This window comes from Jaculus jaculus, chromosome 16 (assembly GCF_020740685.1).
Source record: "Jaculus jaculus isolate mJacJac1 chromosome 16, mJacJac1.mat.Y.cur, whole genome shotgun sequence".
Classification (NCBI taxonomy): domain Eukaryota; kingdom Metazoa; phylum Chordata; class Mammalia; order Rodentia; family Dipodidae; genus Jaculus; species Jaculus jaculus.
In genome coordinates, this window is record NC_059117.1 from 34249315 (window position 1) to 34270460 (window position 21146).

General features: G+C 39.1%; 1 protein-coding gene across 1 annotated transcript in view; it reads left to right on the top strand.

Annotated features, from left to right (window-relative positions):
• Nucleotides 1–21146, top strand: part of Sp4 (Sp4 transcription factor) — a 70511-nt gene that overhangs the window by 24224 nt on the left and 25141 nt on the right. The window contains exon 3 of the mRNA XM_004652823.3: nucleotides 17994–18222. Coding sequence (XP_004652880.2) covers nucleotides 17994–18222 — 229 coding nt within the window. The remainder of the gene's footprint in view (nucleotides 1–17993; nucleotides 18223–21146) is intronic.

Genomic DNA, 21146 nt, shown 5'->3' on the forward strand with positions numbered 1-21146 from the left:
ATGTACAGTCTTAAATTGAGAGATATTTTGGTACTAGTAAAAGTATCAGTGGAAAAGAACTAATACCTTTGGCCAATGCCCTGTTTTGTAGTAACTGTCATTTGGAATGTCTGCTGTATTTCTTGAGTCTCCATCATAAACACCTATAAAATGAGGTTTACAGCTGCCTAGGTGTGAAAATGCCACAGTACTAAAGACATATAAAGTATTACTATGTTTGCCCTTACTATTCCAAATTAATGTGTGTATAGTTGGCATTTTGCTGTCATATCCTATCACATGGTGACTTTTACATCCATAACAGTGCAGTGCCAGTGTAGAATGAGTGTTGAATAAATACATATCCATTAAAGTATTATTGTTACTTAGCTTAGTGTATGAAGCGTGTTCTTTACTTTATACATGCTGATACTTGGGCTATCTGGGGCCCAGCTGACCCTGATGGTACTCCCCCTCCTACAGTTAGCCAATTCCTAGGGACAATAAGACAGTTACCCTGGCAGTGTGGCTTCCAATTACAGATCAGTTCAGGCCCTTGCCACCTCCTTTATGAGGCTTTCATAATTTAGGCCACCTTCCCCAGTCACCCCAGGTCCAGGTAGCAGCCAGCTAGGGATAGCCCCTCTGTCCCTTTAAAACCGTTCAGGGAGCCTGCTTACCTTGCCCTCCTGTTCCTTCCTGCAGACACCACATTGAAGGTGCTTTCCCACAGCTCTTTGCCTTCTACCTCTTGACACACCTCCCCTTAGAAGCTGTAATAAACTGTTTTGTTTCTTCAAGAACAATCATTATTATTTTTATTATTATTTTTATTTATTTATTTGAGAGTGACAGAGAGAGAAAGAGAGAGAGAGAACAGGGCGCGCCAGGGCCTCCAGCCACTGCAGACAAACTCCAGATGTGTGCACCCCTTTGTGCATCTGGCTAACATGGGTCCTGGGGAATTGAGCCTTGAACCGGGGTCCTTAGGCTTCACAGGCAAGCGCTTAACCACTAAGCCATCTCTCCAGCCCACAATCATTATTTTGAACCATTGGACTATTGAATTTTTTTAAATCATTCTTAGCCAAGAAGGTTTGGTATCATAAAGAAGTAGTAGACAGCGGAGTTGGTAACATGCTCATCTTACAAGCATGAGGCTGAGTTCAGTGTCTAGGACACTTGGAAGTGCCAGGTATAGTGACACACACCTGAAATTCCAGCTCTGGGGAAGGAGAAGCAGGGGAATCCCTGGGACTTGCTGACCAGAGAGTCCAAACTAATTGGTGAGGTCCCGGCAATGAGAGACCCTTCTTGAAGGAGGCAGATGGCCTTCTTGAGGATGATGCCCGAGGATTTCCTCTGCCCTCCACGTGTATGTGCACATATACACACAAAAGAAACACTGTAGAATAGAATTGAAGTTTTATTTGAAGTAATCTGAAATGAGATTTGAGATGGTATATTTTTATATGTACATACATGTATATATGTAGTTATATATAAAAACGTTTTTAACTGGAAGATAAGAGAAATTTTGGTGGCTAAGCTACCTTACAGATTTTGTTAACTACTCTGTATCATCACTGTGACCAAACAATCTGAGCAAAACAGCTAAGGGAAGATTGGTTTTGGCTCATAGATTCAGAGGGTTCCATCTGTGGTTGCTTGGCTAATACACTTAAGTTGACATCACAGATTCAGAGGGTTGAGACTTTAGTTGTTTGGTTCATACACTTAGGTTGATATCATAGATTCAGAGGGTTAAGACTGTCATTGATAAGCCCACATGCTTAGGTTGACATCATAGTTTTAGAGAGTTTAGTCTGTGGTTGCTTGGCCCATGTACTTAGTTTGATCTCATGGGTTCAGAGTGTTCAGACAGTAGTGGTTTCACCCACACCCTTAACTTGAACAGCTTGGTGGCAGAAGTATGAGAAGGAAAGGCTGTTACCTCTTGGAGACCAAACCAGGTGTGGTTTTGAAGTGCATGCCCCTAGTTAGCTTGCTTCCTTCAGCTAGACCCAACCTCCTAAGGAACCCTGAGCCTCCCACAGTGGTGCGGCCAGCTGAGGGAGCTTGTGTTGAATAAGAGAGTTCATCAGAGACATTTCCTATCTTAACTGTAATAGAGATCATCTTTGTTTTCGCTGCCTTTCATATACAAGTGAAAGCCCATGTTGGACATGGGGTTTACCCAAATCAAACCTTCTTAGTTACTGACATACTCAGGATAACTCAGAACTAATTCCTTTAGACGTAAATATATACTTATATATTGCAAGATTTTCGTTAGGAAAAAACTTATTACAGGCAAATTTTGCTTGCTTCTCCCTTCTCAAGGGAGTATGATCTCAGAGCTCATTGTATGTGTTCCTCTCACATGGTAGTGATTTGCTAAGTCATTGTCCAATTGATACAGTAGTAGTTTCTCTGTCTTGTAAAATTAAAAGTTAATATTGCTATATAAGTTTTATTTCCATACTGTTCTTTTGTTTTATTTTTTGCCAAATTTTTTAAACTAATAACATTCTGTGTGGATATATCATGTGTTAGTACCATTTTTTTCCCTCCTTCCTGACTCTATTCCACAAGGTCCCTCCTCAGTGGAGTTGCTGGTATTCCCTATTGGGTTGTGGGTCACGTGGTGTGGAAGCAGCAGTCAGTTACTGGGTAGAGCCTCTGGGCATGATGTCCCAACCTGTGGCTCTTTACAATCTTTCTGCCCCATATTCTGCAAAATTCCTTAAGCTTTGGTGATTGTGTTTTACATCTACTTCTGTGATGAGCTCACTGGAGCCTCTGGATTTCTACTTTGGTACATGTCCTCAACATGTGTCCTTTACCCTGGTGGTGTTTGTCAGGCTCCCCATGGAAACAGCACTCTTGCTGGTCTCCCCACTTCTGTGAGGTATTTGCCTGGGCCTTGAGTTGCCAGGTGTAATTTATTTACTCGGTCTCGGTCTCGCTACCTTCTGAGAAAGAAAAACAGATTCTCCAATGGAGAGTGAAGTTAGCATAGGTAAAGTTGGATAAATACTATTAATTTAGGGAGAATTTGATGGATTAACCCCTCTTTAGCCAAAGACTAGTGGGAGCTTGACGTTGAGGAGCATAATCTTTGTCTCTATAGGATTCAGACCTGGTTTCCACCTCCAGATACGGGTTCCTTACCACCGAGCGGATCTCTAAGCCAATCAGAAAGCTAGTGGCTACTCACCAAGGCTTTGTGCTACCATTGCACTGGTGTGAACTTCTTGTCAGGCTGGTTGCTTCTGAGTAGCTTAGACCCCTGCTTGCTCACATCATTATTTGAACTTTACCCCAGTAACTCATGTAGCACTTTCCAGCACTAGACAGGTTAATTGGGGACTGGCTCTCTTCTGCATTCTAGCCAGGTTGTTCTGTGTCGGCAGCATATGGTGTCTTTAGCAGTGGGGTCTTAACCTTTTACCTCAGGTGGGTAATCAAGTGCTTTGACAGAAGCCTGTCTTGTTTCGGGGACCTCGTAGGTCTCTCCGATCAACAACTCAATGTGGGTAACACCCATTTCTGGTACTGCGAGTTACAAGTCAGAGCCAAAGTTTTTTAAGGTTAGGCTTCATCCTACACTCTCCAGGGCTCTTCTTTTCAGATGCTCTCCCTATACTCCTGTTAAGGGTTATATCTTTTATTAGTTTACCTTCAAGGAGAAAGGTTTCTGTGGTACCAGCTCATTTTGGGTTTCGTTTTATGTTTATTTTCCCCCACTTTCTATTTCCCCTTACACCCTTCCATATTTTGAGATAGGCTCTCACTGTAGCCCAGGGTGGCCTCAAACTCACCACAATCTTCCTACCTCTGCCTCTCAACTGCTGGGATTAAAGGCATGTACCACCATGCCTAGCTCAATACCGTTTTTATTTTATTTTTATGTATTTATTTCAGAGAGAGGGAGAAAAAGAGGCAGATAGATAGATAGCAAGAGGGAGGGAGAGAGAGGGAGAGAAAGAATGGGTGTGCCAGAGCCTTTAGCCTCTGCAAATTAACTCCAGATACATCCACCACATTGTGCATCTTGCTTATGTGGGTCCTGAGGAATTGAACCTGGGTCATTTGGCTTTGTAGGTAAGCACCTTAACTGCTAAGACATCTTTCTAGTCCTCAATACTGTTTTTAATAGTAGAATACAGATTTTTCTTGTCCTCAAACCAACTGTAATATATCTTGCTTTTTTATTTTTATTTTTACTTATTTTTTTGGTTTTTTGAGATAGGGTCTCACTCTAGCTCAGGCTGACCTGGAATTCACTCTGTATTCTCAGGGTGGCCTTGAACTCACTGTGATCCTCCTACTTCTGCCTCCCAAGTGCTGGGATTAAAGGCGTGCGCATCCACACATGGCATATCTTGCTTTTTTAAATAGTTTTCCTTACTTAAGCGTTGCTTTCAACATTAGGTTCACAAACTTTTACAAACACATAGCAGCCTTTAAGCTAGTTACTTGACTATAAATATCTTGTATTATTCTATAATAAATTTGTGCTATATAATTATATTGTGAATAGATAAAGGATAAATTGTAGATCGGCAAATTACTTTAAAAAATGGTTAGGAAGTTTGGTAGATTTTTATAAAAGGGTTTTGTTTATTTTTTTGCTCTTGGGGGAATGTTATAATGATTTTGTCTGCTTCTTGCTGTGGGGAAGCATTATGTTAATAAGTAAATATAAAAGATCTGGGCAGAAAAAGCTTTCTGTTCTATATTGTTGGACCTTTATATAAATAGTGCAAATAGTGGATCATGTTTGGTTTTCCACATTTTAAGGGATAAGTGAAGCGAATAGAGCCTAAAGATGTGGTTTCTGCTTACTTCTTTTAAAAAATATTTATTTCTTTATTTAAGAGAGAGTGGACATGCTGTGGTTTCTAGCCATTGCAAACAAACTCTAGATACATGTGCCACCTTGTGCATCTGGCTTATGTGGTTCCTGGGAAATCAAACCTGGATCTTTTGGCTTTGTCAGCAAGCACCTTAAATACTAAGCCATCTCTCCAACCCTAATAAGGGGACAAGGACAGAATAATATAGGGTGGGTTTTTGTTGTTGTTGTTGTTCTGTTTTAAGGAGAAGCTCAGGATACTTTTTAAGTTGATTCTGTGTCATATTTCTTGCCACTCTTCCCCTTTTGTTTCTCAGCTCTTAGACCTGGTCTCCATAAAGCACTGTGCTCCTCTTGCTGCCATTCCTGTCAGCTTTGTAGGGGAAACCATACCACTATAAATGGGAGCTAATTAAGTAATATTCTATCATAGAATTGCTAATAAATCTTTCATGCCCTGACCAGCTTGGCTTCCTCCAGCATGCATAGAATATACCTTCCATATGTTGGTACTTGGTAAATACTTCACTGAGTAACTTTATTTTAAAAAATACCACATAAGTAACTTTTCTAAAATATCAGATATTTCAAGGACTTATCTTTCTTTTGCTTTGGTAAGCATATAAAAACTTAGAAGTTCCTCTTTTAGAATGTTTTTTGAATAAAAAGAGGTTATTTTATTTATTTATTTAATTTATTTATTTATTGGTTTTTTGAGGTAGGGTCTCACTCTAGCCCAGACTGGCCTGGGATTCACTGTGGAGTCTCAGGGTGGCCTTGAGCTCACAGCGATCCTCCGACCTCTGCCTCCCAAGTGCTGGGATTAAAAGCATGCACCACCATGCCCGGCTAAAAAGCGGTTATTTTATTATTCACCTGGCAACATGAAAATCTCAGTATTCTGCATTACTATAAATTTCCTGATTTTAGTTAATGATGCATATCTACTTTAGTTTGACTGGGTTTTGTTCCTGCTAATAAAAATTACATTAAAACCTGGGGAGTTGGTTTACTGATTAAAGGCACTTGCTTCACAGGCCTGCCTACCAGAACTCCAATTCCCCACACCCATGGAAAGCCTGACAAAGTGGTGTACACATCTGGACTGCATGTACAGCAATGAGAGGCAAAGTCAGGAGAATTCCAAAACTTGTAGGCCAGCTAGTCTGGTCTTCCCAGCAAGCAAAACTGGGAAGAAGTGGCCCTGTCTCCAACAAGTTGGAAGGAGCAGACCAGCACCCCAAGATTGTCCTCTGGCCATACACACACTGTTGCACTATGCCCCCAACCTCAATATACCCAAAATGCATACACACAAAAGAATTATATTGAACAACTACATTTTTTCTTGTATTTTAGTATTACTATTTCTTTTCATATTGAAACATTAAATATTCATATGGGCCTCCAGATTTGAGATGATTTAAAAAATCTAAACAATTTTTGATTTGCTAACTAAAATAATAATAACTATTATTATTATTAATTGGTTTCTCAAGGTAGGGCCTTGCTCTAGCCCAGGCTGGCCTGGAATTCACTAGGTAGTCTCAGGATGACCTCAAATTCATGGTGATCTTCCTACCACTGCCTCCTCAGTGCTGGTATTAAAGGTACATGCCACCACACAAATCTGGTAACATCTTTTAAAAGAACTTAGTGACTCTGCAGGCTTCTTAAATAAATTAATAATAATAATTAATTAATTAAATTTTAAAATGCATTTTTAAAGCTACTTCCTGAATTTATATTGCAGGTTGAACATCCCTAATCCAAAACCTTAAATGTTCCAAAATCAGAAACTTTATTTTTATTTATTTGGAGTGGAGAGGTAGGCGGAAGATAGCTCTGAGGACTGAACCCAGAGAAATTAGAAACAAAAAAAATGTGGACATTCCATGTGAAAAATTCCATTCCTTACCTTATGACAGGTTGCTGAAAATGTTATATAGAATTGACTTCCTCAGGCTATGTGTTAAGGTACATGCAAAGCAAATGAACTTCATCTTTGGGCCTACACGGTCCCATCCCCAAAATACTTCACTGTATATTTGTACAAAATATGGAATGAAAATCACTTCAGGGCCGTAGAGATGGCTTAGCAGTTAAGGTGCTCACTTGCAAAGCCTCTTCGCCCAGGTTCAGTTCTCCAGTACTCACATTAAGCCAGACCACAAAAAATGGTGCATATGCGCACAGAAATAAACATTAAAAAGACACTTTAGATGATATATCCTCCATTTGAACTAGTTTCATATAGAAACAACACTTGCAGTGTCTCTTTTCAAATTTGATAACAAACATGCTATCTCAGTCAGCTTCATCGTGCTGGGATGCACCTCCAGAGCAGACACAGTTTATGGGAGGAACCAAGTTTATTTGAGGTTTACACATCCGGGGAAAGTTCCATAATGGCAGAAGAAGCTGGTCCACTTTCACACAGGGAGAATTACCAGCACCAGCACCTCGAGAAAGCCCACTCCAGGAACCTCATGCAGAGCTCAAGCACTCTGCATATCTTCAAGCTAGAATCCCAGATCCCTATACTTTAGGGCCGAACCCTAGGATCCACCCACAGTGACACCAAGTTACAAACTTGAATAACACTCCCAAATCTCCTGGGGGACATGCATTCAAACTATCAAAGAATGTCACAACATTTTTTTGATCCTAAACAGATCATGATCTGCTCAAACTGATAAAAGTACATTGGTTTTCCAAGAGAAAGCAGAGAAGCTTAGAACACTAATTAACCTCTCCAGTGTGATATGCAGAGAAGAGATGGGACTGATCCACGGTTGGCTGTTTTTTTATTATCATTACTGTTTTGATTTATTCATCCTCACCCATTTTCATGAATCATGGTTAAGTGTACATGTTGGGTATGTTCTTAAATTTTCTTACCCCTGAGCAGTTTTAAAGTAGCCATTTTGAAATTGTAAATCATGGTTTTTCTGAATTTTATTATGATGAAGAAATTAATAGAAAATATTTTTTAAGTTGAAATTCTTCTGTTTCAAGGAAGAAATGTAGAGGTCTTTTGTTTGGAAAGAGTAAGCTTTTATCACAGTTTCTAGTGAAGTTGATCCTTTCCCTTGACTGGATATCTCTCTAAGTTATTTAAATTAGTCTCATCTATCATGTGTACAAATGGTTCTCCTGTCCAGGTTTACTTCTGAAAATGAGATTTTTCTGAAATAGTACTTTGGATTTATCAGATAAATAAGGAAAACCTTTTCTTGGCCTGTGTTCTGACCCACTTCTATGCCAAATGTTATTTGTACTTGAGGAAAAAAATGACAGTAAAGGGGCTAGAGAAATGGCTTAGCGGTTAAGATGCTTGTCTGCATAGCCTAAGGATCCAGGTTCAGTTCCCAAATACCAACTTAAGCCAGATGCACATGGTGGAGCATGCGTATGGAGTTCCTTTGCAGTGGCTAGAGGCCCTGGTGCACCCCTTCTTTCTCTACCTGTCCCCTCTAAACAAATAAATGAATAAAATAGAATAAATATATATATAAAGTGATATTTAAATAAAGCTACTCCTAGTGGGGAGATGGTTCAGTGCCTAAGGGTGCTTAATTGTAAATATAGCTACTTTTTTCATCTCAAATATATGCTCATGGTCTTATCCTAATTGGAAGTAAAAGGAGATGATTAGAGCTGAATTGTCCACAATTGAAGATAGGTCTGATCTGTATTACATAATAGAATATGCAGGATGGTGCTTATGGCAAGAATATTCCTCCCTAAGTATTTTCAGGAAATTTTTGGACACTTCGTATGCTTATACTAGAAAGTAGAAAGCTAGTTTCCTGGTTGCTCACTTGGCTGTTTAGACATGTAGCTTACAATAGCCATCTAGGGTGTTACCACTTCATGTTAGAATAGCCTCCCTCGGCCCTAAACTGTGCAACTATTTTAAGCTGTGACCCCTAAGAATGGACAGGGCATACTATAACCTCTAACTTCTGCCAGTTCTGTATTTCCAGAGCAAGGCAGATAAGCTGTAAAATTGATAGAATTTAGGTTCTTATTGTAATGTTTTAGGAATTCTTTTACCATCCATACAAGCTGCCAGCTTTTCTTGATATATCAGATTCCATCAAAATAAATACCATTCTAAGAAGACAATAAACCCTATTATGTTTTACTCATGTATTTTTGAGCATTGTTTGTTTGGGTGAACTACCTATAGAACACAACATCTCAAGAGTCATTTGCTGATCACTGTAATAAGATTATGCTATTTTTAGATAGTAGGGTAATAATGCCTGATTCTTGGATTGCCTTGCCGATATTCTCTGCTGCTGTGTCTTCTCAGCTTTTCTTTAGTGTTCATTTTACTCTTTTATTTCTTAGTGTTTTGGTTGCTGTCTTTCTTGTTGACATCTCAAAATGCATTTCTTTTTGTAGTTATCTCATATAGTGCTGTTAATAAAATCCATACTTAAGGCTAAGTTATTTTGTTGTTGAGACAAGTTCTTGCTATGTAGCCCATTCTTGCCTCAAAAACTATTCTCCTGCATCAGCCACCTGAGGTACCGGTATTACAGGCATGCACCACCATGCCCTGACTCAAGTTGTTGAGAACATAAAAGTAGTAGTCTTTGTGTTATTTAAAAAAAAAAAAAAATGGCGGATATGATGGTGTTCACCTTTAATCCCAGCACTCTGGAGGCAGAGGTAGGAGAGATCTCTATGAGCTCAAGGCCACCCTGAGACTACATAGTGAATTCCAGGGCAGCCTGGGCTAGAGCAAGACCCTATCTTGAAAAACAAACAAACAAAACTGTTCTAATTGAGACAGAATAGTTATTAAGATGAAATAGGATGTAGGAAGTGTCTGTGTTGTCAGGTACTGAAGGTGAAACCGTGGAGAGACAGGGTAGAAATTAAAGGTTTTGTGAAGGCAAAGAGGCTGGAACTGATTCTTCAAAGAAACAGGGACTGTGATAGACATGAATAAAAAAGGAAGCCATTATGGGCTGAGGGGACAACAGATATAAAGAAGAGGAAATGGACTGGCTATGCATTTTGAAGGAAATTTTAGAAGTCTGGTTTTAGAATGACAGAGCAGGGGTAGGTGACAAATCACTGAAGAGATACATGAATGTGTATACATTTTGAGCAGGAAGGATAGAAAAGTTCATGTTTAAAGAAGTATTTTTCTTCATCATACATGGGAGAAACCAGTTTTGAGACCATAAAGTTTGCACAGACATTAGCAAAGGCAAATTTGAACTAAGTCAAAGAGTATCATTTTCTTTAATACCCTCCCCCCGCACTTTCCCCTTTGATATTCCATTCTCCATCATATTACCTCCCCATCTCAATCATTCTACTGACATACATACAATAGAAAACTTACAATTTTAAGAACAATGATTAAAGGCTTGGGCATTGACCATGAATGATGGTATCACTAAAAGAAATAACTTTGAGAAAAAGAGAAAGAGGGTGAGCCTGAACTCAGACATTTATTAAGCCTGAATTCCATTGGAAATTTTTAGTTTATATTTGGAGATAGTCTCTGAGGAGAGAACAGAATGGGGATTTTAGATTTGGAACTCCTCTTCTAGAGAGAGTGATTGAAATTATGGTTGAATGTGAAGTTGATGAAGTACACAGTTTTGAGCTGGAAGTGCTAAAAGATGAGAACTGAACTTAGGGCTGTGCCCAGTTGTTGAGGATCAGAAGAAGAAATTTGAGCCAAGAAAAGTAAGAGCTGCCAGCAAGAGAACAGGATGATGTGCCCACAGCTAAGACGATTCTTAGTGTTGCATGTTATAAAGATGAACTGGAGAGTGAGTGCTGAATAAAATACACTCAGATTATGTTTATTAGTAAATATTTTTTTGAAGATCTATTGGGTGCTAAGTGCTGTACTAGGTATAGCAATGTAAAGAAAGCATTACAGATTACATAAATTATCAATTGGTCATTGAGAGGGTAGAATTCTTATTATTATGATCTAGTGTGATAATGTACAAAATAGAAAGACCCATTTCCTATGAGAACACAAAAGTCTGGTGGATAATCGAATGAGAGAATTTGTGAAGAACCTTCCCTGGAGAAATGATACAGGATAGCTCAGATAGGATGACTAGAAATTAACCAGATTGACAGAGAAAGGGCATTCAAGGCCAAAGGACAGATTCACATAATAGCACGATGTGATCAGGGGATTAAAGATAGACTGTGTGCTAACCAAGAGAAAGTGTGCGCGGTGGACTGGCAACAAGGACGGGGAAGATCCTTCTTGTGACAACTGAAGGAGTTTAAACTGTCCTGAAAATGAGCCTTCAGTAGGCCTGAGGTAGAATAATCATGATAAAATTTATGTTGTAGATTGATTAATGTGGATAAGAAAAGGCTATACTTGTTTCAAGAAGACTGATAGAAGTAAAAATAGCTAGTAGTAAAAAGGAGCTTATGTCTTTATTTTCACTGAGCTTTGCTTCTTGCCTTACTCATATAATAGTACCTCATGTATACTTTCTAGCTTGGGAAGCATGTGATAAATGCCGAGATAAAGAGAACAGTTTTTACAAAACACTTAAAATTTATAGATAAGGATACTTACTATGGGGGGAAAAGGATTTCCAAGTTTTCTGTCATTGTTATACTGAATATCAGGTTGCATTCTTGTGTGGGTGAGATAGAGCCACAAAACTGAAAGAAAAAGCGATTCAACTCAACTAGCCATCTACCTACTCAGCAATAAATGAACCCAACCACCAGTTTACTGAAAATGACCTTTTTAATGTAATCAGAACTACTGCTCATATTTATGGTAATTACTTATTTATATCATAATGAACAACCATGACCAAAAATAAATGCATTTGTCTAGTCATGTAATTCTTATATCAGCTATAAGCTGCTAGATTCAAGTCTTTGCAAAGTGAGTAATACACATTTTTGAATAGGCTCTGACAAGCATATGACTGGAGAGATTCTATGGTTCAGTGAGAGTAAAATAATAACAACATCCTATGTGTGTTAGTCTCTTTTTGCCACTGTGATAAAATATTAGAAAACAGTTTAAGGAAGAAAGATTTGTTTTGGGCCCATGGTTTCAGATGTTACAATCCGTGTTTAGTTGGCCCCATGTTTCTGGGCCTGTGGAGAAACAGAACATCATGATATCTTTTTGTTTCCTTACAGCCAGAGAGAAGTGACAAGAAGGGACCAGGGATTAGATGTGTCCTTCAAGACATGCCCAAGTGACCTACTTGCTCCAGTCAGGCCCCACCTCCTTTCAGTATGGCTCCTCCACAGTTAAATCATTGAGGATAGCACTCTCATTATCCAATCATCCTGAGTAGTGTCACCAGATGAGGACCAAGCTTTCCTATAAGCTTTTGTGGTGAACACTTCATACTCAAATCATAGCACTAGGTTGGAAATTATGTTTATGAATTACAACTACCTATTTTCCTACAGATAAACTATCATCTGAAAGTACTAAGGAGTAACCAACAGTCTGTGTACCACTTCAGTGAATGTGAACCACATCAGTGAGTGAATTCCTGGACTATTTACAAACAGTGGGTCAAGTGCAATTTAAGAACCAATACTCAGTTACTGAATAGTCAAACACTATGCAGTGTCCACAGTCTAAACAACTTTTGGGTAAAGCAGTCCTCTCTGTGGGGTACCCTTTTGCTTCTTTTAAGAACCTTGGAACTCAGGACTCAACTGAGAATGTATTCATTTAGCATACTTAGCACATTGAAAAATTTATAAAGTACAAATCATTAATAACCATTCATATTTCCCTAAGTCCTTTCTCTAAATGAGTACGGCTATACTTTGGATCTGGAATGCCCCCGAAGGCACATGTGTTTAAGACTTGGCTTCAAGGATGACACTACTTAGAGATGGTGGAAGCTTTAAGAAGTGGGGCTTACTAGTAGGATGTTTTAACTGGGGGTAAGCCCTTGAAGAAGATGGTTGGATCCTGGTTTTTCTACCTCTTCTTGGTTTTCTTCTCTATGTCTTGCCATAAGATAAGTGGCTTTGCTCTGCCACATGTTCTTGCCAAGATGCACTGCATTCCCCCAGCCCATCAGATCCTGAAAGCAGTGGGTCTGCCCAACCAGGGACTGGACTGCACTAATGTACAAAAACTGATAGGACTGGAGAACATGGACAAATTCTAGGTATTTTGAAGTACTCTTAATGAGGACTACTGATATAATAACAATCTGTATGTTGGAATAAAAATAGTCTTTGGAGTTAGATTGACCTGGGCTCAAATCCCAGCTCATTCACATCTGTTTTGTGACACCAGGTGGTTTCCATAACTCTTACAACCTTGTTGGGTCAGTAGTAGCCCGTAGGAGTGTGAGAAGTAATGGAATGATACATGTAAAACATCCTGTAAAGTGCCTCACCATACGTGGGTGTTGTGTGGGGTAGAAGAGATGAAGGGAGTTAGGGAAGGCCATCAAGCTATCTATTTGGACAGTAAGAAAGAGCTAGATTAGGATGACCTGATTCTTAGATTGTTAGAGGAATCGAAGTGGAAAATGTTCTCTGGCAGACAGCTGTAAGAATGTGTCACATACCTCCTCAGAGAGATGTGAGTGGAAGATACCAGTTCAGGAGAGACGCTCAAGACAGTAGCTTAGGCACAACAGCAAGTGGGAAGGTGGATGAGATCGCCCCAGAGGGGAGAAGCCTGGCAAGCACGTGGGAGTGGGGCGGTCACAGGAGGAGGAGGAACTCCTGTCTCCATGAGACCTGTGAAGCACAAGAAGAGCTTTGGAAGAGTGCGATTAGCAGCCCCAGGTGCCCCGGCAGTTGGACAAGTATCTTTCTTTACCAGCAAATAAATGCTTAGTTACTTCTCTCATCATTGTTAGCATACCTAATTTGAGTTGTCTGGGTAGTAAAGAAAACCAGAATACAAAAATCTATAAGATTGTTTTATAAATTTAGATTTAAATGCCAGTTAAAAGATTTCAAAAACATGTGACAGAGAAGGAGGAGTTTTCTGGGAAGGTAGAAAGCCCCGATTGAAGGAAGGATGGAGTGACAGCAGAAATGCAACAGTGCTGTCTTCTGATGTTCATTGAGGAAATGCACTTTGGATTTGGCCATCGGGAGAAAGTCTTTAAACCAGAATTACAAATCCTGTGGTGGCATAAATTGAATGATGAGCTTTGGTCAGTTGGGAAAACACTGACAGTTAAGGGAAGTGCTGTGATCAGAACAGTACTTACGTAGTTTTCTAGTAGCATCTTGTTTTCCTGGAAAGGTGTACTTAAACTGGTAGAGGCATAGAGTAACAGGAAACTGTGTTGGAGTGATGATCTGGTAACAGAAAAGATAAATGGAAGAGCTATTATGCAGTAAAACCTAACTCCAGTCACTGGATGCAGTGAGTAAAGAAAGTAGCCTGAGCTGAGCCTGATGACATACTCTGTAATCCTAGCACACAGTAGGATCACAACCTGGTGAGACCACCTCAAAAACAAGCAAACAGGAACACAGAAGGGATGGAGGAAAGATCCTAAAAGATATTATAGTATGGCTTTGAGTGTGGGTAAATCACATTGACCAAAACAGGAACATTTAGAAGTAAGGCTTGTTTGGAAGATGAATTCACTTTTTATTTTCAAACTTTAACTCACTAAGCCTGAGTGGCTTCTATGTGTTAGGTGTACTGTTCCTGGTGCTAGAAATATAAAGGCTAGTTCCTGCTGTCATGGCACTTAGCATTCAGAAGTGGGGTAAAATAGAAAAAAACAAAACCTAGTACAAGGGCAGTGATGTAAAACACACAAGACAAAACAAGGTAATGATGTAGAGGTGTACTGAAGAGAGCCATTTCAAGTCCAGCGATCAGGAATCATATTTCCAACAAAAAGAGCTTTGAATTAAGACCAAGCAAAGGTCTAGGAACAAATGCAGCTCTGCCTAAGCTAGAAAGATGCACAGAGGCCCTAAGGCAAGGGCTTGATTTGTTTAGGGCCAGAAGACTACCTGTGGCAGAGTAAGTAAGGGGAGACCAACAAAACATGAGGGCTGAGATGGTGGCAGAACTGACCCTAGGTAGGCCATACTTGTCTTGGTGAAAACTTTGGTGGCTTATTGGGAGTGGAAATGAAAAAAAAGATCATATGTTGAATTGTAATTTGAGTTATCCATGACAGTATTTGATACTTCCTCAAGGTAGTATCCATGATACATGAACAAATAAAGAAGTCAATATTGTCAAGCTTCAGTATGTAATCTCAAGTATAATGTGTCTTGTATTATTCATTGAAATAATTTCCCAAGTTGTTCAGACCTTGAACAAATAAATGCTTATTGATGGGAGTTTGTTAAAGAAATGGCCCTGAGATCTAAAGGACCTGGGATCCTTAGCAGTCCTTTAACATAACAGAGGTCATCCCAGCCTGAAAGGAATGATAACTGTTGTGTGAAAGATACCTAAAACCGTTATCATCAGAAGTATTTCATGATTTCAGGGGATGTAAAGGATACTTGCTAACTTAAAATGACTTGGGCAGTGCTTATGTATGCAGAACTGTTCCAGAACTGCAGTTTTTGTAGTAAACAGAGACTGCGTGTGTCATAAACTAAGACTGCGTACCATGGTCATATTTAAAGAGCCCTCTATGAAATACTGTAACTTATATGGGCTTGGTGATACATTGAGGAATAATAATTATACATTACATCTGCATAAAGCCTTTATGTACAGGAAAACCAACTTGATCTCCAGAAATGTCTCTTAGGGACAGAGTTTTTAGGGAGAACAGGGTTACTGTTTCAAAGAAACAGGTTCTCCAGGTGCAGTCATAGATTCACAATTTCTAACTTTACTTGCATTGCTTTCCTTATGACAACTCAAAGATGAACAGAATTGTAAACTTTAGTAGAGGAGCTATAATACGTATCCATACTAAAGTTGTAAAAAAAAAAAAAGTACGTACTTGCATTCAGCTCATTGTATCTTCAGGTTCCACATTCTAGGGTTTAGCTAACCAGTGATGAAAATGTTCATGAAAAAAATGCATCTGCATGGAACAAATGAAAACTTAAAAATAATGTAAAGATGCAACTACTTACGTAGGAGGTGTTAGGTATTGAATGTAGCCTAGAGATGATTTCAAGTAATGGAAGGATGTTGTGTGTAGGTTATATGCAGACAGAATGCTGTTTTCGGTTAGGGATTTGAGCATCTGTAGATGTTTCAGTTTACTGTAAAGGACTTAAGTTTTGCAGCTTTTGAACTTTGGTATGGACATGGGGCTAATAAGGCCTGAAACCAGTTCCTTGTGAATACTGAAGATAGCTGGTTTGTATTTTAGTTGTGGGTACTCTAAAAAAGGTCAGGGTGCCATGTGTCCAGTAGGGGTTGAGATTATTTTGGGTGTAGGAATCAGGGTTAATTTTGTTTAGGAAGCATGTGGTATTTTGGGGGGCATTTTTTACTGCCTTCATGGTTGGATCATATTTCTAAAGCTGCACTTGTGAAACAAGGCTTTTGTTTCACACCCAGGACCCGCACTTCTTTCGGCTAGCATGTTTTTTTTCCTTGTAGCACCACCCAACTTAGTAGTAGCTGACAGTAGCTAACATGTAATGAACAGTTCTGTGCCTGGGACTGTGGTGAGCGATCTTTAAGGACAGACATCCTTACAGCAAAGCACTGAATGGAAGCACTGCCATAGATTGATTTCTGTTCCCTTGCCTGATGGGAAAATCAGTTGTAGGAAAAGAAGCATACCTATTTGTACTAAAGGATAAAATGAAGCTATGCAAACAGTTTTGGTTTTGATTATATTATATATAGTTTTTCATATTTTCCCTAGTAAAGAAGCCAACTGTGGTGTGTGCGTGTGTGTAGACACACCTTGAAAGATAAAATCCAAGGTCTAAAACAGTGAAAGCATAAAAAAGGAGTAAACAAGGTGAAAGTGTCTCAACTGTCTATTGTGATCGTGGCTATTTAATAGTCATTGGTGTTTTGCATTTAAACCACTTAGGCTGGGCATGGTGGTACCTACCTGTAATTCTGCCTCTCAGGACACTGAGGTAGACTGACTGTGAGTTTAAAGTCAGATCCGGCTACATAATGAATTCCATGCTACCTTGTGCTGCATTGTAATACCCTACTTCAAAAGAAGCAAACAGGGCTGAGGAAATGACTCAGTGGTTAAAGGTGCTAGCTTGCCAAGTTCACCAGCCCAGGTTCAATCCTTCCCAGCACCCAAGTAAAGCTGAATACAAAGTGGCATGTGCATCCAAATCCACAGATGCAAATGTTCCTGTGAAAATGAAAGGCCAAGCCAGGATAATCCCAAACTTCAAGGGCCATCTATGCTGGTGGTCATTTGCAGCAGCAAGAAACGCTGTCTCAAAGATGGTAGAAAAACCATCTTACCTTGGCACATGCATATACATACACACACACACACATATAAATACTTTTAAGGAATGAAATAAAATATTTTGTCTGTATACTTAAAAAAACAAACAAAACAAAAACCTCACTGTTAAAGGGATTTGTTTATACTACTTACAAGTGAGAAATGTAAAAACCCATTATTCTCCACTCTGGTATTTTCCTGTTATAAATGAGATGTGCTATTTACTGTGGAGATGGTAACAGTGGTTCATATTTATATTTATGCAGCAGTTTTCATCTGGGGATGAGGGTTTTCCAGTGTCTCGGGAATCCTCACAGTCTTTCAGTCAGGTGGATAAATAGCAAGTATTGTTCCCTCCATTCTCCAGGGGGAGAAACTAATACACAAAGAAAGTAAACTGATTTACATAATCCCACCTCCTAGAGAAAGGTAACCTCAGTGACTGGAAATACTATAGTTTAGGGAGGTTGGCCTACCTTTGCTTTTGTACATTGTCAGAAAAACTAATATTTTAAAGCTTTAAAATGTCCATGTTGAGGAGCAGGGGCTGGAGAGATAGCTCAGTGGTTAAATGTGTTTGCTTGTAAAATTGGACAGCCTGGGTTCAATTCCCTAGCCACTCATAGATCCAAACAAGCATTCCTTTGCAGCAGCCAAAGACCCTGCTGTACACACACACACATCATTAAAGTTCACATGGAATTATTTAATCCTTCTATTAAGATTAGAAAACATAATGCTCTTTGGTTTTCTTTCTTTCTTAGGTCAGCAGCAAGGACAAGATGGAGTGAAGGTCCAGCAAGCTACTATTGCTCCTGTAACGGTGGCTGTTGGAGGAATTGCTAACGCAACGATAGGTGCTGTTAGTCCTGACCAACTCACACAAGTGCATTTGCAGCAAGGCCAGCAGACTTCTGATCAAGAGGCGCAGCCTGGCAAGAGGCTTCGAAGAGTTGCCTGTTCATGTCCTAATTGTAGGGAAGGAGAAGGAAGGTAATCACCGTTGTCTGCTCTAGCTTGAAGGCGTAAAACGGGAATGGCATTGGCCAAGGTCTTCCGCCACCGCAGCCTCGCTGTCTTGCTCATGCACAAATTGGAGTATCATACTATCAAGGGAGTTAAGTTGATATTGTTATTCAAGGCATAGGATATGAGTGGTTTTCTATCTGGTACCTTTTGTATTTTTAAAAATTTTTAACTCCTCTTTCACTTATTAGGTAAAAACTTTGAACATCTTCATTGATCTAAAACTTATACACCTACCATTTATCCCATCAGTGTTTTTTAATATAGTCACAGTTGTACCCCTGTCAGTAAAATCACCTTAGACCAGTTGTGTCATTCTCAAAGGACATCCTGTATCGTTTACCTGTCACTTCCCCCAAACCCTCATATATAGGCAACCAGTAAGCTAATTTCTGTGTATGACTTGCCTATTCTGCACATCTAATATAAATGAAATAATGCAATAGGTGGGCTTTTGTGGTAGGCATTTTTCGTTTCGCATTCTATTTTCAAGGCTTAACCATATTGTAGCATAATCACTACTTTATTCCTTTTATGGACAATAATAGTACACTGTGTGGATATATAATATTTTGTTTTTCTCGTCATTTGTTAGCATGTGGAGATGATTTTCCTGTGGACCATTATGAGTAACACTGTTATAAATACTTTTATATGTCTCTTGTATATATGCCTAGGAATGAGATTGCTAAGCCATGTAGTAACTATGTGTTTAACTACTTAAAGAACTAGTTTCCAGAAGGGTTGTGCCAAGTTTTACTCCAGTGGTGCTTATGAGGGTTCTAGTTTATCCCTGTCATTGCCAGACCATGTCATTATCTGATGTTTTGATTACAGCCATAATATTTGGTCTTTAAGTGATATCAGTGTGATTATTATTGTTTTTCTTTTTTGAGGCACAGTCTCATTGTAGTATAGTCAGTACTCTGACATCTAGATCTCTAGTCAGTTTTCAGTTAGTTTTTATATATGATGTGAGGTGAAGTCCACCCCAAACCCATTTATTGAAGAGTGTCTTTTTTCCCAATGAATGGTTTTGGCAGCTTCATATAAAAATCAGTTGACCGGGCTGGAGAGATGGCTTAGCAGTTAAACGCTTACCTGTGAAGCCTAAGGACCCCGATTTAAGGCTCAATTCTCCAGGACCCATGTTAGCCAGATGCACAAGGGGGCACACGCATCTGGAGTTCCTTTGCAGTGGCTGGAGGCCCTGGCGCGCCCATTCTCTCTCTGTCACTCTCAAATTAACAAATAAACATGAACAAAAAAAAATTTTTTAAAAATCAGTTGACCTAGCTGGGCATGATGGCATATGCCTTTAATCCCAGCACTCAGGAGGCAGAGGTAGAAGGATTGTCATGAGTTCAAGGCCAGCCTGAGAATACGTTGTGATTTCCAGGTCAGCCTGAGCTAGAGTAAGCCTCTACCTTGAAAAACAAAATTAAAAACAAACAAAAAAATCAGTTGACCATTGAAGACTATTCTTAAAATTGTTTTGGCTATCTCACAATACTAGGAATTCTATGTGAATTTTAGCATCAGATTGTCAGTTTTTACAAATATATGAGATGGGATTCTGAGGGGATTTGCAATGAATCTGTGGGTCACTTTGAAAAATATTGCTAGCTTAATGATATTACATCTTCAGATCCAGTCAAAAGCAGTATTTTTGTATTTTAAAGTAGATTTCTGCTAATTTGTTTCATCAGTGTTTTGTGATTCTTTGAATATAAAGTTTACATGTTTTGTTAAATTTGTTCTTCTAATCTTGGTGTCATCATAAACAAAACCATTTCTTCATTTTTCATTCTGAGTGTACAGGAATCCATTGGTAGGGCTTAAATCCGTTGGTGGAGTACATACACAAAGCCCCGGGTTACGTCCTCAGCACAGCATCCACTGCGTGTGATAGCACAGACCTCATGATCCTAGCAGTTAGGTGGAGGCAGGAGAATGAGAAGTGCAAAGTCTTCCCCAGCAACATACTGAGTTCAGGGCCAGCTGTCTAGAACACAAAAGTTAGATGAAAAGTAAAAACAAAATGCATTGGCTTTTGCTTATGGATCCTATATTCTTTAATGTTGTTAAATTTTCCAGTAGTGGTTTCTGTTTCATAGCATGTTTGAATAAAAGTAGTTTTAATTGACTTCTTTTCCACTTTGGAGGAGTTCTGTTTATTTTTTTTCTTTTGTCCATTTGCCTTGTCTAGACCATCTATAGTTAGGAAACTCCCTTCTCTTCTTGTTTTGTTGATTATTTTTCTTTTGTGATCATAAAGGGTTGTTAGTTGTGACAAATGCTTACTGTATTTATTATGATATTTTTATTTCATCAATGTAGTGTGTTCCATTTAGTGGTTGTCACAAGTCAAAACGTTTTTACATACCTAGGATAAAACTGTTATGTTATATAGCTCTTTGCACATGTGCATGGATTTAGTTTGCCCTATGTTGTTTCATTACAAGTCTCCTGCCTCTGGCTTTCCACCCTAGTGCTAGGATTCTAGGAAAGTGTCATGACACCTGCTTAGTTTACTAACACTAAGGGCTTTTTTGTCTATAGTCATAAAATGGTTTGTGATTCCTCTTTCTTGTATGTCTTTGTCTGACTTTAGTGATGGTAATAGAATGAGTTTTAAGAATTGTTCCCCACAGCTTTACTTTGAACATGTTTTTGAAAAGTCTGTATTAATTCTTTTGGGTTTTTCGAGCTAGGGTTTGACTCTAGTCCAGGCTGACCTGGAATTCACTATGTAGTCTCAGGGTGGTCTTGAACTCATGGTGATCCTCCTACCTCTGCCTCCTGAGTGCTGGGATTAAAGGTATGTGCCACCATGACCGGCTTTTGTACTAATTCTTCAACATTTAAAAAAATGGAATTAATCAGTAAAG